At 49.0% G+C, this 26,219-nt stretch overlaps 2 protein-coding genes across 12 annotated transcripts in view; one reads left to right on the top strand and one right to left on the bottom strand.

Moving 5' to 3' along the window:
• Positions 1-48: 48 nt before the first annotated feature.
• On the top strand, positions 49-15,520 carry FAXDC2 (fatty acid hydroxylase domain containing 2). 7 transcript variants are annotated; one of them, XM_063168902.1, is made up of 11 exons: positions 51-201; positions 3,687-3,797; positions 6,420-6,484; positions 7,596-7,643; positions 9,888-9,979; positions 10,070-10,167; positions 10,892-11,013; positions 11,331-11,536; positions 12,404-12,509; positions 13,537-13,703; positions 14,611-15,520. In XM_063168902.1, exons 4-11 carry the CDS (start codon positions 7,596-7,598, stop codon positions 14,765-14,767), a joined length of 996 nt encoding a protein of 331 aa, XP_063024972.1. In that variant the 5' UTR covers positions 51-201; positions 3,687-3,797; positions 6,420-6,484; the 3' UTR covers positions 14,768-15,520. The 7 variants fall into 7 exon arrangements, with proteins under 7 accessions (XP_063024974.1, XP_063024972.1, XP_063024970.1 ...); XM_063168900.1 differs by having other exon boundaries at positions 3,678-3,797; XM_063168899.1 differs by having other exon boundaries at positions 3,667-3,797.
• Positions 15,222-26,219, bottom strand: part of LARP1 (La ribonucleoprotein 1, translational regulator) — a 44,519-nt gene continuing 33,521 nt past the window's right edge. For all 5 annotated transcript variants that reach the window (XM_063168893.1, XM_063168894.1, XM_063168897.1 and 2 more), the window contains 10 exons: positions 25,797-25,966; positions 25,168-25,527; positions 23,976-24,099; positions 23,183-23,388; positions 22,982-23,088; positions 22,507-22,658; positions 22,101-22,245; positions 21,816-21,925; positions 21,239-21,366; positions 15,222-20,692 (listed from right to left, as the gene is read on the bottom strand). In XM_063168893.1, coding sequence (XP_063024963.1) covers positions 20,471-20,692; positions 21,239-21,366; positions 21,816-21,925; positions 22,101-22,245; positions 22,507-22,658; positions 22,982-23,088; positions 23,183-23,388; positions 23,976-24,099; positions 25,168-25,527; positions 25,797-25,966 — 1,724 coding nt within the window. In that variant the 3' untranslated portion in view covers positions 15,222-20,470. The remainder of the gene's footprint in view (positions 20,693-21,238; positions 21,367-21,815; positions 21,926-22,100; positions 22,246-22,506; positions 22,659-22,981; positions 23,089-23,182; positions 23,389-23,975; positions 24,100-25,167; positions 25,528-25,796; positions 25,967-26,219) is intronic.

The raw sequence follows: 26,219 nt of genomic DNA, 5'->3' as shown, positions 1-26,219 counted from the left end.
GGGGGAGGAGGGATGAGGGATGAGGGAGCTGGGTGCCTGCGCTCCTTGAGGGAAGCGTCGCCATAACACCCAGCGGGGCTGGGGTGGGCTTCCAGCATGGGGAGCCCCCAGCACCCCCATCCCCTGGGACACGGGCTGCGCCGGGCCCTGGCTGAGCGTCCCCGAAAGAAGCAGCGGCCGCCCCTCCCTCACCAAGGGGAGGTGAGGGGGTCCCCGGGTCGGGGTTGGGCCCGAGCCCCCCCGGGCTCCCAGGCCAGGGTGGGAGCGGCTGAGGGTTCGGTTCCAGGGGGAATTTCCTAAAGCCCAGAGAGCAAACGCTGCTGTCAGCCCTGGCACGCCTTGCTCCTGCGCTATAGTGCGCATCAAGCTCATTAATGGAGCAAGATCTGCTTCTCCCTGCAGGGGCTTAGAAGTCATTTAAGTTCCTACTGCACCTGCCGACTTTTAGCCTGGCTTCTCCTGTTCCAGGAATGGAATTTAAGTTACGTTAGCAACAGAAGGTTGTAGCAGGTAAAGCAGCTACTGCTTGTGTAACGCGGCTGCCAACACTTGCTGTGCTGGCTGATGCTGATGGCAGATCGGCAATTCACTGGGAAAGCTCGTCTGCTAATTAAACTTAGATAGTGTTTCCTTTATTTTACACTGCCATCTTTCTGGACGGGGTTCGATCTGTTGTAAAATACGTATGTGCCTCTATAAATATATATGTTCTGGTACTGGATTGTCTGCCCACCATATGGGAGTCTTTCCGTGAATCTCAGCTTCTTGCCCAGCATTTTGATCAAAGTATTTGCAAAAGCAGATATTGGTATCTTTCACACCTCAGACACTGTTCAGTGTCTCAGGTTTAATGTTCATGCCTCAGCAGAAATGTTGCCTTTAGAAAAGAAGAGGGTTTTTCAAGTGTTGCTGTGTTGAGTGACCTTGCTGCTGTCAGCATCTTGGTACATTCCCTTTATTGAGCATTATTTTGATTCAGTTTATCTTCAGGGATGATAGAGAGTTACTGTTTTGCCTTAGCTCTGCAGTCTGTGGTGTTGTGCAATTTATGCAGCATGCAATATGCTACACTGCCAGAAAGTAATCACCTGTGGTCAGTTGAGTCTGGGGTTTTGTACCAGGAAATCTGTGTTGTTAGCAGGTAAATTCAGCAGGCTGGATTACAGCACCCTGTAAATATAAGGTGAAATTTTTATTTCCCAAAAGAGTTCAGAGTCATTTTTCTTGCTCATAAACCCAGCACTTGAAGGGATGTTGAATCCAGGGGAAAAAGGAGGATGGATCTCCTCAGGCCACTGTAAATATCTGTGCGTTGGCACTGTAATAAAAATGTGTTGCAGGCAATAATCACCTGTGATAAATTACATTTGTAGTGTGTAAAAATACCTCTGTAAAACAAAAGCTGTTCAAGGATGTTGGCAAGCACTGGTGGGAAGAGCTGGAGACACATTTTGCTTGATGAGATCAGAATTATTTTCAAACATGACATGGCTAGTAAGGATTCAGAATAGCTGGAAGAGGCACCCTGCTCTTTAAAGAGTCCCCTCATTTCTGTATTTGGAGGTTTCCAAGGTTGCCTCCAGCTCCAGCACTCCAAAGCAAGTCTTGAAGAGTCCTCACATCTACCCTGAGTGTAGAGCTGCATTATAAGGTGGAATAAAGGTATTTAACTCAACATTTTCACACTGGGCAGCTTGAGCTGCACGTCCTGTTGTGCATTTTCTTTAGAGCTTACTCACAGCACCACAAGAAATCTTGCTTGTGGGAATCCTGAGAGGTGAATTCATCCTTGTGTTGTTGCACAGGTGCTCCCAAAGCAGCCACTGCAGTGCTAGGAGGTGGCACACGTGCCCAGGTGAGAAATCTGGTTCAGAATGCAGGGAATCAGGCAGGGGGTGATGTGTGCCAAGCTCAGGTTCCTCTTCAGGAGCTATCAGTATGGCCCTGTCCAGCCCCTGAAAGATAATTCATAGGTTTTCCCCTGGTGTTCCTCTCAAACAGTGAAACAACCAGTGCCTATTGCAAAAACTGTGAGGAGTGAACAAAGTTTTATTATGAAGTGTCTGATCAAAAATATTTTTTGCTCTGAAGAAATCAGACTGCTTGCATGGCTGAGCAAAGATTGCAGCAGCATTGGGGTATTTGTGATGGAGACATCACACAGGGCAGAAGCAGCAGTTTGATCAGTGACAAGCTGGGCTAGACACAAAATTGCAGCAGAAGATAAATGGCATTTACAACCCTATGAGTAATGTGCTGAGCTGTCCCTATGGGTATGAATATTTCAGAGATCACCCATGCTGGAATTGAGCAGTAGTTCCAAAGGAACACAGGTCTGAAATTCACTCTTATCACTGACTATTGGCTGTTGGATGAACAGCCCTCCCCCTGCAAGCTGAAATGCAGAGCTCAGCTGAGGACATTGTCCTTATGGCACCCCTCTCTTGGGATGCTCATTTCCACTTCCTCCTCTGCACGTGAGTGAATAGTCTGAAGGAATCACATTCCTCTCTGCTGAGCCTGCTCTCTGTGATAAATGCCAATTAGTAGCAACAGTTAAGAATTACAACTTCTGTCCCTACCAGGGAATAATTGGAATTAGGCAAGAGAAAGTGAGGATGGAAACACCAACAGTGTTCAATGCTGTTCACTCCTGCAGAGCTCTCTGCAGTTCCAGCTCTGCTGGCATGAGGTGTTACTGAGAAAGAGCATTTCTTGCTTCACCTGTGAAGGGCAAACAAGGCTCACTGTGAGGCAAAGGTGATATTCCCTGTTTTTCCTCCTGTGGGAAAATAAATCTGGAAAGATATGACAGTAACACCCTCAGTTGCCAGAGCTTAGCTGGTAGCAGGGCACAATTTATGGGCTAAGTAAGAGATTGGGGCCACATTTGCATAAGAAAGATGGATGCCACTGTAAATGACATCTCTGCAATGCCATAATTACACATTTTATGGTCTGTAAACACCATGGTTAAACACAACTGAGCCCAAGCACATGCTAACCTATGTGTGTCTTCACCTTACCCATGCAAGCCAAGCCTCTTACTGGTTGAGGGCACTGTGTAGCAAGAGTTGGAGTAATTTTTAGACTTGGTACAACAACATGAAAATTGGACTGCTGATTTTTTGCCAAATTCCACAGTAACCCTATTGCTTTTAACAAATACACCTTTGACCCATTCAGTTGCACTGGCAGTAGCTATTTTGTGCTCCAACCATGGGTTAGTGAATTATAAAAACTACTTCTCTTTAGGGTGTTGGTGGCTTTTTTGTTCTCAGGTACAACAATGAAAAAACTTAGAGAGATGCAGAGATGTGTTCCACGTGCTTAACTGAGTAACAGCATGCACATACACACAGGAACACTGCCAGCACTAACAGTGACATGGCACTGCCTTCACATGACTTGTCTGGGAGGGGACAGGAGCTCCTGCTTGGAAACACACCCCCAGTGCCCTTGCCTAAACCCTCATAAAGCTTTGACAGCAGTCATGAGAAGTGAGGAGTTGAACTCTGGGCTCTGAACAGACACAAAGGACCTCTCCTAGGCTACCATCAGCAGGTGCTGAGCAAAGAACAGGCAGCCAGAGTTCAAGGGTGCTTGAAAAGATATGATAGAGACTTTGAGGAAGTCATTAAAAGGCAATGTCGTGTCTGTGTGAAGTCCATTGTCAGCTTTTCTAGGAACGGGGTTTCCCTTAAAACCGTGCAGTGCTTGGTGGGACATCAAACACCACGGCTGGTCCTGTGTCTGTCCTCACAGAGGGGCTGATATGCAGCTGTTCAGGTGACCAGGTAAGTGCTCCTGTGTTCTTTGTTCTCTGTGTTCTGTACTGTCAGGGATAGTCACATTCTTTGTTCTCCCAGGAGCGGTTGTGCACTGTCTGTGCTGTATAAAGGTTGATTTCAGTGAGGTAAGAGCTACACCAGAGGCTTCAGGAGGAAGGCACAAGGAATCCCAGGGAGCTGGGGTGGGTGGGCAGCCCCCATCACAGCAGATGGAGCTGGTCTGAGCTGTGCCTGCCATGCAGGTCTGGCTGCTGGGAGAAGGATGCAGTGCAGGGAAAGGGCACCTGGGCTGCCTCAGCTTGAGGCTATCTGGGCACCAGAAGTACAAGAGAACAGCAGGCATGGGGCATAAATAATAATTCACATGTTAAAAAATGTAAAAAATACAGCAGGGCTTTTTTCAGATTATACTCAGATTATATTGAGCATTTTAAAATATGACTTAGACCAACTAGCTTTTTTTCAGTACCAGAAGTGGAAAATTCAGTGAAAACAAGATCTGTGACTTAATGAACAGTTTTTGGGCAAATTAAGTTATACATGGAAACAATAATATAAAAAATGTATTAGAATTCTTGTTTGACTAGTGTATGTTTCCCCTTTAATATCAAGACACTGATTGGGAAAGCAATTACTTTTACTCTAGGGTTGAGAATTTATTTTGGATCAAATTTGGTGTTAACTAATTCGAAATAACTGGAAAGGCATTTTTTTTTTTAGGCAGGACTAGTTCTAGCTGATATTTGGAAATAGCTGCAGGCAGCTGAGAGCTTCAGTGGTTGATTTGGGGCTGTAAAATATGCCAACATGAGAGCAGTGCCAAGCAGCTGAATGGCTTTTTTGTTTGCTGAAACAGCCATGGTTACATGAATGGGTTTTTAGTGTATTTGGTGTATTCTGAATCAGGAGAGACATTATACAATAAAAAAAAAAAGAGTAGGTAATGAGATGTTGGGGAAAACCTACTCAATCCAAATTTTTCTGGGTTTAATGTAAATAATGTAGAATTTTATCCTGAAAAGTGGCTTAATAAAGGCAGTGTTTTAAACAGAGGGCAAGCAGATGTGGCAGCTCTGCTTTGAACTAGAAATCTTTGCCCAAGCCAGCCTTCTGTCATAAACTGATTATTTTAACAAGAGTACTAGAAATGTGATTGCAAATTTAACTCTTTCCTAAATGCACAGAGTATGTGACTCAATCAAGTAATAGCTCCTTCTCCTAAAAACTCAAAACAGAGTCACATTTTCTACAGTGCTCTGCCCTGGAGCTCTTCACATGCAAAGGTGTCAGCAGGTTTGAGTCAGCACTGCTGGATGGAGGAACCTCTGGAGCATCAGCCTTCCAGCTCAGTGAGGTTCCCCTCTCACATCTGCCTCTCCTAATCTAATCTTGTCTGTTCCAAAGTCATCAGAGAGGAATAATCTCTTTAACCACAGAAAACTATGGCCAGCACTATTTACTTTACTGTCCCAGCAGAATAATTGGATATTGCTCTTTTCAGCTCCCTACTGGGTGGTTGTAAAGATAGAAATGTGCACAGCTAAGAGCAAATAATAGGAGTTATAACAAAAAAAAAAAAAATCCAAGTGGAAAAAACTTACAGTGAAGGTTGTCAAATACTGGAACTGATTTGCCAGAGAAGCTGTGAAATCTCGCTCTGTGCAGACACTCAACTGTTCAAAGCTCTGAACAACCTGTTAAGAAATCTGGAATGGAGCAAAGCCTCAAAGGAATGGATTATTCAAGCCTGACATATTTCAAGCTTTAGTAGTGTTTCCTTGGAGGCAGTGGGCACACCTGCCCTGAGAGGACCTGTGTGACAAGATGGGCATGTAGTGGATGTTGGGTAACAGATGTGATTAGAAGGTCTTTTAAAAATTAAGATAAGATCAATTTAAATTTGGCCTGTGGCATGTTATTTATGCTGCTCTCTTCAGGCTAGCAGGTTATTTTTGGTTGTTTCTTACGGGTATTCTTCATCAGATATATCAGAGTCCAACTGTATTTATCAATAAAGATGTGGTTGGCAGACAATATATGAGAGGAAAAGAAGATCCCACAGACTGGCTGTGGTAGCTCACACAGTGCAGAGTGAGGAGCTCTGTGTCTGGGGAAGGACAGGGAGCCCTGGGACACTGCAGGTTCCCCAACACATTCTCATTTTCAGCAATAGCACCTTAGGACACCTTTCATGATACCTTTTTGGGCCAAGGGAGATAAAGTGAACTTGAATTTGGTTCTTTTTAAGACTGCTACCAAAATTCAGCATTTCCCATAGGAGTATATCCAGCCCTAGTGTTGAAATACAGGGTTGGGAGTTGGCCTCGGAGTTTCAAGTTTCAAATCCCTTTTTGCCTTGTTTTTCTTTTTTCCTTCTCAGAACTGTCTAACATCAGTTTCTTCCACTAAAATGTGTGGTATGGTGGGCTGGCTCTTTGTGTCTGTGAGTAAGCAGGAAGGAGGTGTCTAATTTTACTGTCTCATGCCCTTTGACCTGCATACTAACAGGGAATGTAACAGAGCTGGGAACACCTGTGAATAAACACAGTTGTATTTGGAAGAACATACCCAGAAGGCTATAATTTCAAATCTAAACCTCCTGACTAATACAGGATTTCATTTTGACAGTTTATTCATCCTTTCTGAAACACTGCAAGAAGAGTACTCCCAAGAGGCTTCCCTCCATCATCAAGGTAATAGAATATCATCTTCCTAATGAGTAATTTTCCAACTGTTTGTACCCTAGACAAGAATGTTTGATCCTTCTCTGTGCTTGCCTTTGTACTTTAGGTAACAGTTTGCCTGTGCTTGAATATTCTACTGAGTAGGAAAAGCAAAGTGGATTAAGTTCTGCAATCCTCAGTAATCTGGCTGTCATGTTGTTAGAAGTTGTTTGTTATTAAAGACCATGTGAAACCAAGAAAATATTAAGGAATGTTTTGTTAACTTTTGCTAATTATATTTGATGATAAGACTGTGAAATATAAAAACAACTATGCAATAATCCCTAGGACAGCCAGAACACCGCCTGAAATACAGAACCCCTCATGGCCATGGCCAGCAGTGAACTCCCAGCAGCTACTCAGACCTTGGGTTTGATTTATTTTTTAAATTTCTTTTAGCAAAACCATCAACAAATGGTCAAGCAGAGGTAGATGCAGGGAGATTCATTATGAGATGGCCACATGCCCATTTAGGACTTTAATTCTCTAAGTGACCATAGCAGGACTTGAAGCAAAGATGATTTTCTCACTTATCATGTTCTTAAACTGTAACTCAGAGTTTGAGTGAAGGCTGTAGGGCTCTATTGTGTTAGCTCTCTGTGGCCCAAACTCATTTTGTTTTCATCCCTGTTTGTTTAATTGCATGTTGTCATTAAGGAAGAACATATGTCCCACATTATCATTTCCTTACAGCCTGGGAGAGGCTGGAGTAGCTACTGGGTGCTGCAGTGGATTCCCAGGCCAGATCAAGGGAGGAAGTCCTACCACAACACACCAGTGACACAAGCAAAAGCTTTGGTTTTGGCTGTTCTCCCATTTTTCCTTGATATCTTTGCATCCTTAATCTTCTGGGACATTACTAACTCCTCAAGAAATAAAGGCATTTTTCTTCTCAAGAACTCAGTTTTGCTCCATGGCCAACACATGAAGGATGGAGCAGGACAGGACATGGCACACAGAGTAAATATTTTACACTTTTAGCACTGAATTACAAGTAGAGATGATTTGCTGTTGTCTGCATCATATTCTGCCACTCTCCAGCTGGCCACAGTTCACTTACTTGGATTACTTTTTATTTCAGATGGAAACCAACCCTGGACATTCCTCCACAGCTGAGCTGCAGAAGCAGGTAAAGGCTCCAGCTCATGTTTTGAGGAAGCTCATGCAGGTGCTTTGAAGGCTGAATGTGTTGAATCACCTTCTAAGAGAAGTGACAGACACATCCTCATTCCGAACATTTTTGCATAATTAGGAGCTCATCTCTTATCACTAAAGCAACACTTCCCCAGCATTTTTCCCTACAGTGGACTGCAGCTACAGCAGCAAGTGGGGAAGGAGCTGTTATCTATGCTCGAGGGGCAAGAGCCCACCACAGTTCCCCAAAACCAGAAGCTGTGCCACCTCACTGGGCCTGGTCCTGCTAAACTCTTATGGCCACTGATGTGCCCCAGTCTCTTTACCTTGCCAGCAGCAACCCTGTTCTGCACTTAAGGACTTTGCCAACTTCTACAAGCACTTTAAGAGCAAGAACTCAAGCAATCCATGAATTAGTTTGGAAACTACTGTGCTGTAGCTGTTGGTATGGGGAGAAACAGGGTATTAAGCACTTGGACTTGATGAACAAGATTTATTTTCTATGTAATTATAGTGTGTGGGGTTCATGTAATCACTTCATCATATGCAATAAAAACACAGCCTCAAAACAAGACACTTTCTAGCCAAAGGGCTGTTAAAATAGCTGAAGGGCTAAAATTTAGCTCCTCTCTGTCCTGTCTCAAAGCAGGACATGCACAGTGTCTGAGTATTAGGAGTTAAAAGGGATTGAAACTCTTGAGCTAAGGGATGTTAAAGAAACTGAAACCTTATTTGGGCTAATTGGAAATTTTGACACTTGTAAGACAGAATTTTTGTTTGGTATGCTCTTCATCCCAGGAGAAAAAGGATTTACAGGATTTTCCAACAGATTAATGTTAAAAAGCTCAAAGCTTTCTGTAACTTCTACAACATTTTTTTTTCCTAAAGAATATGTAAATGATAGTCCAGGGTCTAAAGATTAAGAAAGTCTTACATCAGCATACATGGGGCATAACATGGATGCAACTGGAATTGTGAAAGTGCTGAGAGAGCAGATCTCTGGTCCAGGATCCAGCAGGCACCATCTGATGATGCAGGAGAGGCTTTTGCCAGCCTGGCATTTGCACTTCAGTACCCCCAGTGATAACAGTGGCAGCTGATTGCACTGCTCTCCTATCAACCCATAGGGTTCACAGTATCAATCTGTAGGGCAAGGGTCCTGTCAGTCCCTTCCTCCCTAGCTGCTTTTTCAATTTAAAAGAAAAAAGGAGGTGATAGGAGGAAGGGGTTGCTTGCTTGTTTTAGTAGTGAATGTTTCAGTCAAGAAGTTCTGTCCTGGGACAAATAAATACTGCTTCTAAGTCCTGGGCCACCTTTAATGTTCTGTAGCTGTTACAGAATCTAAAAGCCATGTAAAGAGGATTCTTTTATATTTCATTACCCTAAACCACCTGCATTTGGCATTTCTGAGAGCTGCCTCTCTTGTTTGTCCTCTCTGACAGGAGGTGAGCAGGACTGCAGCTATGAATCACACTGTGTTCACTCCAGTCTGATTGTACAACACAACACCACAGTTAAAAAACAGGAAGGACAGAGGAATGAAGAAGACAATAGCTGTTATTATACTATTGCATTGATTTTTAAAAAAAAAATTACATTGCAGATAGATATAATTCATATTCACTCACAAACCCCAAATTAATTGCACTCCAGAACGAATTCCAAATGGACTACTCCAAAAGATAGATCATTAATTATAAATTTGTTGTATATAGACAACTTTGTTTTGAATATTTAAATATTCAAATATATTGAATGCTGCTTTTTGAATATACTTATTCCTGTTAACCAGGTCATCTGAGCACAGCAGTTCTTGACTGCTGTGGGGAGAAAACACTGCATCCTGAGAGGGAGAAAATACTGAGGGAGGGAGGTGAGGGGATGGAACACCATTCCTTATTGCTGGTGTTCCTTTCCCACTGCTCTGAGTTATCCAGAAGCCCCTGGAGCTATAGCCCTCCAGTAGCAGTATGCCAAATGAAGGGAAAAAAATCAGTGGTCCTTTCTCTCCCTTTGGTTGTTCCAAAGAAATTCCCCATCAGTCATGCACCAGATATCTGTAAGCATGACAGATGGATGATTATACACAATATCCCACAACAGCTTTGTTATTGTGTTCTTCAGAGTGTGTGTGAAGCTAAACAGGCCGTCACAGGACTGCCTTCATCATTTCAAATACCAAAAATGCCAGGGCAGGACACAGCAGCACGTGCTCACTCCCTCCTGTTGCTTCTCACAGGGAAAGAAGCTCTCAGATGCCTTGAGGATCAGTGCCTACGTCTTCAGTGCAGGCCTGCTCATGTTCACTGCCCTGATGAATGCTTCTTCTTGGTAAGAATGTTCAAACAAAGCAGCCTGAGGAGAAACTTTCTGTGGAAAGGGGATGAATAGATGGGCAACCAAGCACTGTTATTCCCACAGGTTAATGCAGAATATAACATTAGACAATTTCTGGCAAACAGCATGGTTGGAATTCTACGACTATATGGAAGGAGATGAGTGGACAATCTTCCTTGTTGGTGAGTTTTAACAATGCTTGTCAGGAGAAATCATCCATGTATTATTGCATATTAAATGGAGACATGGACAAACTTCCCAAACTCACTAATCCTCCCACTGACAAGCACTGCCTTGGAAGGTACCCACAGGTGATGTGGTGCAGCTGTTCTGCTTTTGGATAGGGTCACAGTCAGGGTGCTGTACAGATTAAAAATCTGATCTTTTTGCTGCTACTGAAGTGGCTTCCCTGTGAAGACACTTTGCTCCTGTGAGAACTGAATGACTCAGTAGAACTAATTACTAAAAATATAAGTAAATTTAGTGAATTCTACTCTTGTTGTAGTACTTACAAAACTCTTTCTTTTCTTTTCTGATTAGCAGCTGGTGAACAGAACTGGTAGAGACTTTGCAAGGTTCTAGATATCAAGTCAGCCTTAGCCTACTTGGATTTAAAAGCAACAGAGGCCTCCCAGCCACCTAGAAAAGCCTTTTCTTAGCTTCAGTTATGTCAGGTTTCAACCTCTGAGACATTTATCTGCTCTAACCTCCTTTCCATTCTTTGATTTTAGTTTATGTCAGAATTTACCAATATTCCATTTTAAAGCATCTTTGGGCAGGGGACACACCCTTGGCACATCTGGGTCCCAGCAAGGTCCTCTGGGTACTGTGCCAGTGTATTTTGTTTCTGATTTAGCCATAGTTCCCAATTCATTCACACATCTCTGCCCTTTCCTCATGCCACAGGGGCTGCATTGGTGCCTGCACTTGCTTTCTGGGGCTTCAATGGAATCCTTCTGGTGGCTGATATAACAGGAAAGCCAACTTTCATTACTCGCTATCGCATTCAGCTGGGCAAGAATGATCCTGTAAGTACTTCTCACTCTGCCTTTCCTGCTGGCTGAACACTTCCTGCACTCTCTCAGGCCAGGAATGGGGAGAAGAACCTGTTATGCTTTTCTCTTACAGCCAGGTAGGATTCCAGGGGGATCAAGTCAAGTCTTGCATAACCACTGTAGGAAGGAAGGCAGATCCTGTTGTGAGGCTACTGATCAGATCTGCATTGACTGCTTGTTAAAGAGCTGATCCCAAAACTAACTGCCTACAAATCTTAAAGCTTTTCATCCTTCCAACTAAAACTGCATTGCTTCTTTCTTAGACTCAAGTCCTGACTTCTCTTTTGCAGGTGGACAGAAAGAAACTGTGGAAAGCCATCTACACAGCGCTGGGTAATCAGTTCTTTGTCTCCTTCCCCATGCTTGTGCCCATGTTCTACATCATGCAATGGTGGGAAAACACCTTCAGCAAGGAATTGCCAACCTTCCAATGGTTTCTTGTGGAGCTAAGCATTTTTACTGTAATAGAGGAAATTCTCTTCTATTATACACACAGGTGAGCTGAGCACAGGAACAGGTGCTTGATTTTCCTCTATGCCTTTAAGTTTATACTCATACCCTACAACAGCAATAATCCCCATCCCTCTGTTCCACCAATCTTGTATTTATATGGGAAATCTACCCTCACAACATGAGGCCTTGCTGCTGCCAGCAAACAAAAATGGGTAGAATTTTAAAGGTGGAACAGCTTAAAAGCTAAGGAAGAAACAGAACAGGCAGTTTTTCACTAAGCATTCTTTGAAAAGAACAAGACTGACTGTCCTGAAAGATAAAAATCTCAAAGGTCAGTGACTGATCTCTGTTCCCTTGTAACAGCATCCACAAATCAGGGCCTGACTTCCAACACTGCAGGATTCCCAAACACTGACACAAAAATTAGAGGACAGAACGAAAGGAAGGAAGACAAAAGAAGCAGAAGCAAGCAGAGTACTCTCAGAAATCTGTAGGTTTCCCTTTAGGACAAATGCACCCAAAAAAAGTAAATGCAGTTTTTTACCAAAGACCCGTGGAACTGAAAATTCTGATTCTTTGACAGTTGCCAGTAGAAAAAGTCAGAACAGTGAAAGCATAAAGTGAGTCTTCCCCTTACAGTACACCCAGATTTGAATAAATAAGTAATTCAGGGACTTTGATTTATGGGATTTATCTGGCCTGAGTTTATCATAAGCCAACAGACACATTAATTGAATAAGGACTCAATACAAAGAGAGCAAAAGAAGCAAGGAATCCTACACTCTTATTGCCAGCTGCTCTGAAATCCTTATGTTAGAGGAGACACAAGCAAGTCCCCTGCAGAAATTCTGTGTTCTGTTACTCCTTTTTTGCAGAGCTCAAACCCTGCCTTTCTGTTTCCTCTGCCTAGGCTTGTTCACCACCCAGTGCTGTACAAGCACATCCACAAGAAGCACCACGAGTGGACAGCCCCCATCGGCGTGGTCTCCATCTATGCTCACCCTCTAGAGCACATAGTAAGTGGATTTTCACATGGTCACCCTCCAGGTGCTGTGTGCAGTGTGATTTCCATAGCAAGAGAAGAAAATTTGCCCTTAGAGGCTTCTTCCTTAGGAAGAGGAGGCTGAGCTGCCCTGCCAAGAAGCTTGGCTCTAGGAGGGTTGCAGTAATTGTTTATTCTGGACTCCAGCAGCTTCCAGAGCACAGCTCCAAGGGCCTCCAGTAGATAAGGAATTGACTGGACAGGGCTTCCCATGAGCCCCAAGAGGACTGGGAGCACAGACAGTGCTTTCAGCAAGAGATACGACAGCCTGAGTGATTGTGTGGACTTGGAAATCTGTCAGGATTTTTGTGGTGGTTGCTGGCATCAGTGTTTGCAAGGAGTGTATCCCAACACCCCTGCAGCTGAGACTTCTCAGGAAAACACATCCCACCTTCAAATATTCCACTTAAAAATTCCATCTCCTGTTACCAATAGTCCTGGGCTGCTCTGCGTGTCTCCCCAGCTGACAGTCTTTGGACAGCACAATGATTGAGGAGCCCAGCTGAGTTGTGCTGGTGCCTGCAGCTGGGTCTGGGCAGCCAGAGCCATTTGTGCCAGGGCAGATCACAGTGAAGAGCTGCAGCAGGGTTTGTCACATTGCTGGGTGTGTCTGCAGGCCATGCCCTTTCACAGTGAGGTTTCCCAAGGGCAGATTCAGCATTATTCCAAGGTGAAGCTGAAATTCATACCTCAGACTCCAGGCTGATTTACTGGGATCATGCTGTACTCACCCAGGGTTTGGAGTCATGTCTAACTTCTACTGCAGCCTTATGGATTTGGGCTTTGTCAATGGTTTGCAGTAGTAGAACTCTCTTATCCCTATAATTACTTTTTGGATGATTATGTAGCTTTAGTAAGGTGTTTGCAGAGTTGTTTTTTGTTCTTTACACTGTTTCCACAAAACAGGCCAGTGTGATGGATCACCAGGTGACAATTCAGCTCCTAGAGGAGAATCTGCTTGTAGTGGACCCATTAATGAGGTATTTTCTTCTCATTTCCAGGTCTCCAACACTCTGCCTGTCATGACTGGACCGATGATCATGGGATCTCACATTGTTTCAGTCTCAGCATGGTTCTCCATTGCTCTTATAACAACAAGCATTTCTCACTGTGGCTACCACCTGCCCCTCCTGCCATCTCCAGAGTTCCACGACTTCCACCACCTCAAGTATGTCTGGGCACTGCTCAGTTTTCCATTCTCCTGTCTCTCCACTGGCACCACTGGCAGGAAAAGCTCCTTTCTGAGAGTCAAGTGGGTTTGCCTGACTCATGCCCCAGCAGTGCAGCTCTCCAGTTCACCTGAGAGCAGGCTGAGTGCTGCCAGTCTTAGAGCAGTTAAACTGGGATTTCAAGGCATTCCAGCCCTGTTAAGGACTGTTCTCTGCAAGGTTCTTCCTAGAAGTTCAGAATACACTTCATGTGATCTAAGGACAGAGCCAGGGCAAGTCACACAGGTAAAATAAGCAAGCCTGCCTGTCTGTCCCTCTGCCATACACTGGGATCAGTAACGCTGATCAGATTACACTGTGCCCAGACAATCACCATTAACCCTTCCTGACAGAGATTCTCAGCCTCCTGTGCTGGACAGAGAGTAGTTGCAGCAGACAGTTCAAGGATACACACCCAAGCAGTGGAGAAACATTCCCAGCTCCCAGAGTGCCCTCCATTCAGACATGCTGCTCAGAAATGTCTGCCCTGCTGCAGAACCAGCCCAGGGGACAGTTCTGTCACCACATGCCAGGACAGGGATCCCTGCAGAGCCAAGACACTCTGGGTGGAACAGCTGTGCCAACTGGGGCACATCTGCTCCATGGCTCAGGACAGCCAGGTCTGGAGAGCACATGGAGCACAGTGACATGGGTGCCCAATGCTCCCACAGCTCTGAGCTGCCCAGGAGAAACAGATGATGGCACCACAGAGGAGCTGCACAAGGTTCACCCAGGCTTTGACAGAGCTGCCAGGGAGACTGGTACAGAAATCCCATGGACAGATTATCAGGGCTCAGAAAGGAAGGGAGAGAAAGGGCAAAGTAACCTCAGTAACTTCAGTGATGTTTATCTGTGTTTGGTTCTCAGGTTCAACCAGTGCTACGGAGTGCTGGGAGTGCTGGATTTCCTGCATGGCACAGACAAAATGTTCAGACAGACCAAAGCCTTCGAGAGACACAAAATCCTGCTCAGCCTCACACCACTCTCTGAAAGCATCCCAGACCCACCCAAGAAAGAGGAGTGAACCAGCCCAGCAGCTCTTGGCCAGCCTGGTGATGAGCAGAGTGAGAGACAATGATTTATGCCAAATAGTATTTTAATCAGGAAACAAATTCTTGTCCACATATAACAGATGAAGCTGAAGTTAAATATGCTGCTTGGAAACGACTGCACTTTTGCTGACATTGTTTTCTATATAAGACACTTATAAAAAAACCTGCTCTAGAAATCTATTTGTAAAATTTAATTGTTTATCTGTTACTTGCACTGTCCCCTGGTTCCATCTGCCTGTGTATGAGGCAGGTGTGTTCTGGGCCACATGGCTCAGGCTTCCCACTGGTCAGCCCATTGTCCCACAGCCCTACCTGTGGAACCAAAGCCACTTCCTCTGCTCCTCTCCAGTCCCCGACTACACCAGGAGGAACCCAGCCCAGTTACCTGAGAGGGCAAGTCAGCAGAACAGAAAACCCACGCAGCACTGTCTTTTGAACTTTTTATTTTTATACATTTTTTTTGTATTAAAAAGGAAAAAGCATAATTACCACAAATTACAAAGGACTAAAGCATTACTAGAATAATGAATCACATCAGCCTAGAAAGCAGATACTCTGAATAATATTAATGTTATAATACAAGCTCTCATTCAAGTATTTTACATTTTTCTCTGTTCCTTTTATACGTGATGATGATCCTAGCACATGGGTCAAAGATTATGTACTATCGACAGAGATGGATCATGTACAGCAGGCCGTAGTAACAAGATTTTCCTCCCAGGTGATACATGGTCTGTGATGAGTCATTTTAAGTTTGTCTCTACTATAAATGCAGCTGAAGAAGGTTGCACACACTCTCTAGTTTTGGGAAACAGAAGGCTGAGGTTGGACACACAGGGTTTGAGAAGGGCCAGCACATGGAACCATCACCCCTTTAGCTCCAGGTGAATGCAGAAGGCTGCACTCGCTGGGATGCAGCTCAGCGGGTGCCTCTGAGCCACAGATCCAAAGGTTTCCAAGCCCAGTGGGGCCAGGACAGGCTGGGGGGGAAGACAGGGAGCAGGGCTGCACCAGGGAGGCTTGAGGGACCAAGTGGTGCCCAGCATCCCTCCCAGGAGGGGCACCACTGGCACAAGCCACCCTGGCCCAGGGCTGACACCTGGGGAGAGAGCAGGAGGGCAGCGTGGGGAGCTGGAGGGAGCCCAGCTGGCACCCAGGGCACCCCCTGCTCCTCTGGAGCTTCCCTCCAAGGGGATGTGCTTGTCACAGATACATCGGTCCTATGTTCAAGTGTCTGCAGAAAGTGAAACTGTAAACTACTCCTGGAAACGCTGCCCTCCAGCCACCCACTCCACACCACCGAGATGAACGTTTGCTTAGAAAAAGAAAAATGAAAGAAACTCTTTTATCTGTTACCTGTATTGGAATCTTTAAAAAAAGTCAGTGAGGCATTTAACATCAAGTGTAACAACTCTCTCAGGAAGAGCCCAGCATCCATTTCAAAACAGTGACAAGTGACATAACCAGCCTCAGAGACAGGAGACAATAAGCATTGCAAACACAGCTTGCTACATTTACAGTTTTCCTTTTTTTTTTGTTTTTTGTTTGTTTTTTTTTTTTTTCTTTTGATAAAATAACTGGGAAGGCATTAACAGCTAGAAGGCCCCCTCTGCACTGCCACGTGGAACATGGCAGGACACTGAGGTTAAACTCATCAGTTTGTTACAGTACAACAATCAGTCCCCAGCAGGTGCCAAAACTCAGGGACCCCACGGGCTACAGTGACAAGGTGCCATCAGAGGTGCCAGGGGGCAGCAGAAGAGATGGACAGGCAAAACCAGAGCAGCAGCATCATTATTTTTTAATTTTTTTCCCAAATGAGCACGGCAAAGCAACAAAGCCTCCTCAGAAACACACCTTCCACCTCCACTCTGACTCTACACAGCTCTGTACCTGTTGCAGGCACCTGCATTCAGACAAGTTGACCTCAGCAAGGAGGAACTCCTGAGAGGAGGGGCAGGATGAGGAAGGCTCCCCTGACTCAGCCTCCCTCAGCCTTTCCAGAAGCAGCTGGGGCTTCCCCCAGGCTCTGCCAGTGGCTGGACACCAGCACCATGGAGCTCTCATGAGCTGTGGGACAATCAGCACTCACAGGAGCACGTGTGCAACCTCTCAATCCTCTAAAATTCAAGAAAGCAAAATACGTGGTGGAGGTGAGGCATTCAAACTAAAAGCAAGGCCTAACTCCCTCCTCTGCAGAAGGGCAAGAGCTCCCTCAAATGCAAACCCCTCTGGACAGCTGTCCCTTTACCCAGTGGGGACATGAGCCTGGCTGTGGCCACTGTGACCCATCTGGGCACAGACCAGGCACCCGGGGAGCTCCCTGCCCTCTGCCAGCCCCCACCCTGGCATGGAGCAGGAGGGAACAGTTCTGTGCTCCCTTCCCTGCAGGAGCACAGGGCTGAGCCAGCAGCAGCTGCCTCGGGCTGTCACATCCATCTCTGCTCTGTCCTGCCCTGTCCCATGACAGCAAAACAAGGCACACGGGCACTGGGACCACTGGGATTGCTCTTCTGACCCACCTTCCCCTGGGTGCACACACCAGTGTGACAAACCACTGACCTGGCAGAGGGGGAAGGGAAAACACTTCCATGCCAAGACTAGAACCTCAGAATCAGAAATTTAAAATCACTTAAAATCAGTATTTTGGGAAATCCTCTGGGAAATGTCCTACCTCTTCTACAACCCAAGCAATTCCACAGTCTGCTCTACAAGCAACAACTCCATAGCAGCAGCTCATCCCTCCCCATTTCCTATGAATTTGTTGCTGAAATGCAGACAATTGGCTTCAAGAGAGCCACATGCCAATGAAAGGAGCACAGACACAGCAGCAAGGATCACCTGTGGCACATCCAGACCTGCCTCCACTTGCAAACAACCAGCAACACATCTACAATGTCCTCGATTGACTCTCCAGCCTCCTCCTCAAAAATCTGGGACAAACCACCTAGAAATGTAACCTCAGAGATCTGACTCCAGCTCACAAGAGGGGAAATGCAGAGATAACAGTCACGGCCACAGCACTGTACAAGTGTTACTTTTGCCCATCCTGCCCAGTTCCCACCCCACAACCCCAGAGCACTGCTGCCATAACAGAGACCCATGGCCTTGGATGGGCTGCCCTGCTGCACTCAGGCCTGGGAGTGGCACCAGCTGCAGGTGACGTGGCAGGGCTGGACAGGGCAGGGCAGGGTCACAGCACCAGGGAACAGCCAAGCAGCAGCTCCCCAGCCTCTCAAACCCAGCTGTGCTTTCAATCCTAGCAGCAGTTCACTCCAGTCAGACCAGCCCAGCTGCCCCCACAGGCAGGATCCTGGAGGCAGGGCCAGGTTGGGAAGGGATAGCCTCAGCCAGGGCCCCACAAGCACCCACAGCCACTGCTGATGGACAGCCTGGCCGTGCTCCCCCCTTGCTCCTGCTCTCAGCTCCTGGCTGCTCCCACCCACCCTGCAGCCACACAGGGACAGCCCTGGAGAGAGGATGACTGCTCCCAGCTAAAAGACAGCTCTGGATCAACTGGATCCCTTGGGAAAACTGCTCAGTACCAGCTTGTGACTTTGCAGAAAGGACAACACACCGAGCTGCACCCTTGGAGTGCTGCATCCACACTGCACACAGGAGCACAGCTCTGGAGCTCACAGGGATGGAGCCTGAGCCACAGCCAAGCCTGGTGTGCCAGGGACCCAGCAGAAGGAGCTGGGTGGCAGCAAGGCAGTCAGGTCTGGCTGGACAGGAACACAACTTTCCAGTGCTAGCCCTGGAGCATCTCCAGAGATAGCACTGGACATCTCCGAGATCTCACACCTGACACACGTCCCTCACAAAGGATCCAGCTCACAGCCAGAGTCCACCTGGTGCTGGGAAAGGATGAACCAAGTAAATGCCACAGCAGCAGCTCTGCAGTCACCCCCTGCCTCAGCTAGGTAAGGAGCTACACGGTGTCATCTCAGCCCTTGGAAATGCACAGGGGCTGTGCCCTGAGTGGGAGACTCCACGCAGGCGCTGCCACAACACAATACACACGGAAACCCAGCTGAGAGCTCTCCTGTGCCAGGGAGGCCCCTGCTCACCCCTGCACAGGTCCCAGCAGCAGCCCTGAGCCAGTGGCTGCTGTGGGACAGCATTCCCAGGGCTGCCTCATTCCCTGGCAGGTACAGAAGCAGCCCTCGCTCACAGCCAGGAGCAGTGCCCCCAGCTGCTGGGACATCTCCCTGCTCACTCCCCAGCCACGCTGGAAGCACAGACAGGAGCAGAGGCACCTCCTGCCCAGATAGGGCTGGGGCTGTGAGCAAGGCCATGACACAAGAGTCGCTGTCGTGGGGACAAGGCTGCCACGGTACCAACACAGCGGAGCAGAGTCCTGGATGTGACTGCCCTCAGCCCTGCCCCAGGAGCCTCAGGCCTGGCAGGGAGGCTCCACGGCAGGGAGGCATCCGAGCGAGCTGCGGGGTCGGAGCAAAGGCCGCAGGGAAGATCAGCTCGGCAGCAACGCCGGGAGGAGTCTCTGGGCCTGGGGGAGCCAGGAGCCCAGCGCACCCCAGGCTGCGGGAAGCCAACAAGCCTCCCCGCTCCAGCTCCACCATAAGGCAACTTTTTTTTTGTGTGTTTTTGGGGTTTTTTTGTTTGTTTTTTTTTTCTTTTTTTTTTTCTTCAGTAATATTTCCAAGGAAGAAAGCAAAGGGAGATGTGTCTTTTTTTTTAAAGAGTTTTTCTGTTGTTGTTTCAGAGGGGTTTGTGGGTTGGTTTTTTTTTTCTTTTATGTCATTTTTTTCCAAGGGAAAAGGAAGAGAAAAGCTCCTTCAGCAAAGTCCTGTCTTTGCAAGCGATGGGCATTCCTGGGGCAGCGGGTGCACCGTCCACACAGGCTCGAGTCCAGGTGCCTGCCAGCCTCCCAACCAGCCATCCTCGCAGGAAGGAGTCACAACAAGCCTATCCTCGGCAAAGGTCCTTTGGTTGACTTCCAAATTGTCCGTGACAGAAGGGAGAGGTGGACAGAGGGAGAGCCAGACCCTCGGGAAGGCGAAGACGTTGGGGAGAAGGGAGCAGGAGGACGAGGAGGGCGATGCTCCTGGGCGGAGGCGGTGTTGGAGCGGCCCCGGGGGCACCAGCCGGGTCATGGAGGTCAGAGGCTCCGCAGCAGCAGCATCGGCACACGCTGTGGCTTCGGTCCCCCACTGGGGGGAAACCTCGCTCCTCCGAGCTTCCTGAGCGGCTGCTCCGCCGTCCATCCCAGGGGGACACACAGGGGACTCGTTGGGGCCACACAGAGCAGACTTGTTTTGGTAAATCCAGACGAACTTCTAGCAATAATTTAAAACTTGATATATATATATAATAATAAAAAAATCTCCCCTTTCCAACCCAGCCAGAACACATTTTTTTTTTGTTTTGAAGAGACACTAAGACATGAGCATGTGCACAAGAGGAGAGAGAAGGGAAAAAGGTTGGGTCTGCTGGGAGCGGGTCTGGCTCTGGTCAGGGTAGTAATAGCAAAATGGTGTTTTGGATGCAGATCGTCTTTGCTTTCCAGCCACAAGAGAAGAAAATCGTGTGCGTTGAAGTTTCTCCCAAGCAGCCTATTCCTGGGAACCCTTCCTGTCCCACCCCTCATGTCTGCCCCTCTCTGAGCCATTCCCCACCACCCCACCCCACCCCGGCAGGAAGCTGCAGCCTCTCTACTTCCCCACTGTCTGCGACTCTGCAGCTGATGGGGCAGGGGATTGCTGGCTCAGGTTTTTGGCATCCTCTTGTGCAGGCTGGCTGGGTGAGGCGTGGCCTTGGCTGGATGGGCACTGGCTGACCGTTTTGCTGGAAGACTGGGATGGGTAGCGCTTCCTGCCGTCTCCCCCTGACGTCGTAGGGTATCGCTTGTGTCCACCTTCCTCCCCCATGGGTGGCTGCAAGAGAAGCACCCCAGGATCAGCACAGCCTCCTCCAAATGCAGGTCCTGATCCCTCCTCTGGGATCAGCAAACAGCCTTCCTGCAAGCTTGCAATTGCAGCTTCCCTCTCTTCCTGGCCCACACACACTCACTCCCCCAAGCACTCAGCTTCTCTGTCCCAATTTCCTGCTGCCACATTTGACAGAAAAACTGCCTGGCTTCCACAAACTGACCACAGTGGTGACAACTTGCTCTTAGTCACCTGCTTCCCACACAGAGGCACAGTCCCTAAATTTGGGAGCCAAAGCTCCACACCATGCTGGCTCTACTCAAACCATCCAAGCTCCCTTTCCTCTGGGACAGGCTCACCCAGCTCTGTCATCCCACACTCACTGGGTTTGCCATATTCCAATCCCGCAGTTTGTTCCCAGTCTGGCTGCAATGACTGGGAGTGACAGTAGGTGTCACTGCCCCCCCTCCTGCCACCACCTGGGGATCCCCAAAATCCCCCACCCTCAGAGGACAGGGCCCCCAGTGAGGTGCAGCAATTGTGTCTACTCACATCTACTCGGAAGTCCTCGAGGCGCTTGAACTTGCTGAGGTATTCTTGCAGTTTGCTGTTAATGTCCAGATTTTTGGCTTTGGAATATTTTAAGAAGGCCCAGAACTTTTCCAGCCCATAGAGCTGCCCTGGAGGGAAGAAAAAAACCCAATCCAGATGTCAGCAGGACAAAAACCCAAACAAGACACCCTTCCTCCAGGCCTCCCCACAAACTCTACTGCCCTGCTGGTGGGCACAGCCTAGGCAAGATGGAACACCTGGAGGGAAGCAACCTACATCAGTCCTGGGAGCCCCACCTTGGGATGTCCCCAGGCTCAGCCACTGCAGGGCCTTGAGAAATCCCACAGGAAATGGTGCCTGTACAGGAATGCTCTGGCAGAGCTGCAGCCTCCCACTGCCCTCCTCCAAGCCCCAGCAATCTTCACTATGGTGAACTCAACCCTCTCCTGTGAAATGAGCAACAGGACCAGTCCACAGCGCTATGTGGCCTCCCCAAAGTGATGAGAAGAGGCTCAGGAGGACCACACACCTGAGCTACATCACTGCCAATCCCAGGGGAGCCAAAGGAGGCACCTACCAGCTTCATAATCCTTGATGGTCTCTTCTTGGAAGTCCTTAAATATGTCTGGCCGGAATTTCTTCTCCAGCCCGTAGCTGTAGTATCTGAAAAGGCACTCCAGACCGTACCTGGGAAGGGAGCAGCACGTGCAGCTCAGACACTGCTGCACACAACACAGGGCAGCAGCAGCACGAGACTGAGAACAACCCCAGACCCGCCTTCAAGCAGGGCAGAGGCACTGCCTTATCTGCCCTGTAGAAGGCCAAACCCTTAGAAAAGGCCACTCTATCCCTCCTCTCTTACCTGTATCCCTCCTTCCCATCCTCCACAGCCAGTTGCTTGAACTCCTCATACATTTTCTTGTTGAAGTGATCTCGGAGGAAGAAGGACCAGAACCGGAAAAGCGTGTTCATCTCCTGGGACTGACCAATGCCCAGTCGTTTCCGCTCTGTTTGGGGAGGAGGGGATGATTACAAAGCCAATCCTCCCCCAGGCAATCAGGGGCTCATGTGCAGGAGGGCCCTGTGATGACAGCAACCCAGTCCCAATACTGGACACCATGAGCACAGCCCATGCTCGCCAGAAATCTTGGGGACACAGCAGCTGCCAGCAGGGCTGTCCTGTAGGACCCTGTGTCCCTCCCTGCCCTGTTCCTGTCCCCAGCAGGGCAGAGCACCTCCTGTCCCTCCCCTCCGTGCAGGGTCCCTACCGTTAAGGCAGCGCCGCCGGTACTTGTGGTAGACGTGTTGTGTGAAGCCGTTCTCCTTGAGCAGCTCGTGGGAGGGATGCTGGAACTTGGGCAGGGACTGCGGGGTGCAGCCATAGCTCCCCACAGCCGGGGTCCCCTCCGAGGGGCTGGAGCTGAGGTGAGAGACTGCTGTCAGCATCCTTCCTTGGCATCACCCAGGAGAGGGGGGTCACACTCCACCCCACCTGTCTGTTGGTCCCACCCACACCTTGTCACTATCCTGGGCTTGGGGCATGAGCCATGGAGCAGTGTACCAGGAAGTGTGCAAAGTCTCTAATCAAGTCTGTCTTGCAATTCTCCAAGGCCACAGATTTCCCCCAAGTCTTTCCATGAAGGGCAGGTTTGGATCCCTGGATGCTGCTTTCCCCTTCCTTCCCACACTCCCTCCCTTCCCCATTTCTGCCTCCTCCACGATCCTGCAGCCTGTCCCTGGTACCTGATGGAGGCAGTTCTGGGCCTGTGCTCCCTGGAGTCCATAACCCAGCCCACGTGGCACTCCATGGGAGGGTTCGAACTGTGCCTCGTCTTCCTCTTCCGCGGAGTCTGCAAGACACGGAGCATCACCCACGTGCTCCCCTCCTCCTCAGGCCCCAGCTGGGAGCCCCAGCTCCTGCCCCCCAGCCCAGCCTGGTCCCACCTTGGCATCTATCGTCCTGCCCTCCTTCACCACGGGGTAGAAGCGGGGCGTCTGCGTGGGGTCCTTGAGCTGCGGCGTGCGCGGGGTGCGCGGCGTGCGGGCGTTGCGGTAGTTGGGCGATTCTGGGACGGTCGTGGGCAGAGAGCGGGCGATGGTGGAAGGCTCAGGGACTCCGAAGAGCTTGTTGGCCAAAGCGTCTGTAGGTACTGCAGGGAGAGACCCCCACCCTGTGTCAGCCTGGGCTCCAGGCACTGAGGCACTGCCAGCCAGCAGATGGAAGCAGCAGGGGCAGGAACGCAGGGACACGTCCCAGCTCCCCCACACAGGCAGCCTGAAATCCAGTTTGGCCACGAAGCCAAAATCCGAGCTGCAGATGCAGAGAGCTCCCCACAAGGTATCTGCTTCCTAGTGGTTAACAGCAGCAACAAATCCCTGTCCCCAAGGACACAGCCCTGGTGTCACACAGGCAAACAAGGTCCAGCAGGCAGCTGCCTTCCAAGTACTCAGAGGGTCCGACAGGAAAGCCAAATCTCAGGAACTACATCTGAGCCTGCCAGATTTTCCTTACTCCACTGGGACACCCTTGCTTTTGGGCTCCTCTTCCAGAGCCCCAAAGCATTCAGCCGGGAGCATTAATCTAGGAATGATGCAACTCAATATTCTGTGAACTAGATAATCCACTACACCTGCGACCTCAGTTCCTTCTCCCCAGCTGCTACCCAGCCTCCAAGAACCTCTCAGCATGAGAAGCCTGCACAAATTTGGTCCCATCCATTCATGCCCCATCTCTTACCTTGCTGGAACCTGGGGGGACCAGGAGGGACTTCCTGGTTTGGGTCCACAGGGGGCTCTGGGGTCAGGGTGTCAAACTGCTCCCTGCTGATCATATTCACCTTCTTGAAGTTCTCCACCTCTTGCTGCATTGGAGGAAGAAGATGGTGAAGAAACTACTCACAACCATGGCTCTGCTTGAGCAACAGTCACAACACTGGGGCCCAAGGACAGTCACAGGGCCTCAGTGCCCAGAGGGCACTGGCTGCACAGGGGAGATGCAGCAGACAGAAAACTGGCACTGCACAGGCCACATCTGAGCCACTGATGCTGCCAAAGTTTCAGGGATCCCAGTTAGGTTCACTAACCAGCACCTGCTTCTCTCAGGCTTTTACCAGCCAGGTCAGAGCCAGTGCAGTAAAGCTCAACATGAGCTCAGTGACCATTTTTGGCCAGGACCCCCTGCCACCCTCCTGTGTCCCTAGAGCACCCCTCCCCACATCCTCACAGCCAAACTGGCAGCAAACACCCCAACACACACTGTCCCTGTCATCCCAGAGAGCAGTACTGCTTCAGCAATGGGCCAGGTATCACACTTAGAAGCAGTGAGCCCAGCTGGCAGCTCTAATAAGTCATCCCACCTCACAGCCATGATTTCTGTCACTGAATGAGTCTGGGCAAGTCCCTGGAAGTGAGAGTCACCAAGCTGGGACCCCAACATTTCAAAACAGCAGATGGGCTTTCTATAAAAAGCCCATGTCTATGCAAACTGACACCAAAACTGAGAAGAGCACAGGCCAAGAGCAGTCCAGCCACCTATGACTCCGTCCCCAACACACGTAGTCTCCAACAGGCTGTGCCCAAAGCACAGGGCACTAAGGGCAGTGCAGAGACAGCCAGTTCCCCTCACAGACCTGGCACTGCCAGCTGAGATCCTGGCAGACAGCAGAACAATGGGCCCCATGTTCCAGGTCACCTCACCACTGGCACTTTGTTTACCTGGCTGAAGCCTCACGTCTGCTTACAGACACTGGCACTTTGTGTTTATCCCTGGCATGGGCAAACATGGTGCTGGGAGCCAAGAATCCCAAACACTGCAGGAGGACTAATCCCAGTTTAGCTGTACCCCACTGCACTGCCCTTTTCACACTGCTGCACACGAGGCTCCCCACAGGCCACACAGATCCCTTCCACCCTCAGACCAGCACTCTCACCTTGATCTGCGAATACTCTGGCTCAAACTGCTCTGTCCACAGGTCCTGCTCGTAGTAGTAGAGGCCATCATTGATGACCTTGGCCAGCTCTGAGCTCATTTTAGCCCTGGAGGTGTGGTTGCCAGTCCTGTCCCCGCCGGGGTGGCGGCGCAGGTACGGGGGGGTCTGGGTCACGATGAGGATCTTGTTCACGTCGCGGTCGTCGATCTCGTAGTCCGAGTCCTCGTCTGACCAGTCGGTGAAGGTGTTCTTGCGCCCGTCCATCTGCTCCATCTCCTCATCAAAGAGGAAGTCGAGCTCCTCAGGCTCATCTTGGTCCTTTTGCTTCTGCTGCTGCGGTGTCTTTGACTCCTCTGGTTTCTGCAGGTCGGGGGTGAGGGTGACACAGGGTAAAGACCCCACGGTGACACAAGATCCAGCTCTTGCCCCTTGTTTCTTTACCCCAGCCCATCTGGGGAGAACATTCATTCGCAGCACTGAGGAGCAGCTCCAAAGGGGCTCAGATGGACACAGGAGAGACTGGGACATCACTCCCAACAGACCCTACTTCACTGAAGCCTGCCCATGTATGATCCAAGCCACCCCAGTAACTGGGAGACTCCCAGTCCAACAGCTCCCACATCTCTTACCTTGGGCCTGGCTGGGGAAGGTCGGGGTCTCTTCTTCACTTCAATCCATGTCTCTGAATCCAGGTCTGGCAGGCTTGTGGACAGGCCCTTGGGCATTGTCTTCAGGTTACTGACCTCCTCTGTTTTGGTGGGGACTGGGCTGGCAGGACGTGGGGAGCCTGGAGCAGACTCTGGAGCCAACAAGAGCCACAAACCACTTTAGAGGGAGGGAGGGAATCCAGGGGGGGTAGTCAGAAATTACCCAACCATTCTGGCAGCATGGCACAGCCTGCAGGACTAACTGGCACCCAGTGGCCACAGTTAAACAGCACAGTGCCCACAGGCGCTAGAGTGGGAATCTCCAGTTAAAGCTATGATGCCAGGAGTGGCCACAGAGCTTTGCAGGTGACAGCTTCCCAGACATACAAAGCCCTAAAGCAGGTG

The sequence above is a fragment of the Melospiza melodia genome, chromosome 14, assembly GCF_035770615.1.
Source record: "Melospiza melodia melodia isolate bMelMel2 chromosome 14, bMelMel2.pri, whole genome shotgun sequence".
In the NCBI taxonomy this organism is placed as follows: domain Eukaryota; kingdom Metazoa; phylum Chordata; class Aves; order Passeriformes; family Passerellidae; genus Melospiza; species Melospiza melodia.
This window is presented reverse-complemented; position numbering and strand designations above follow the sequence as displayed.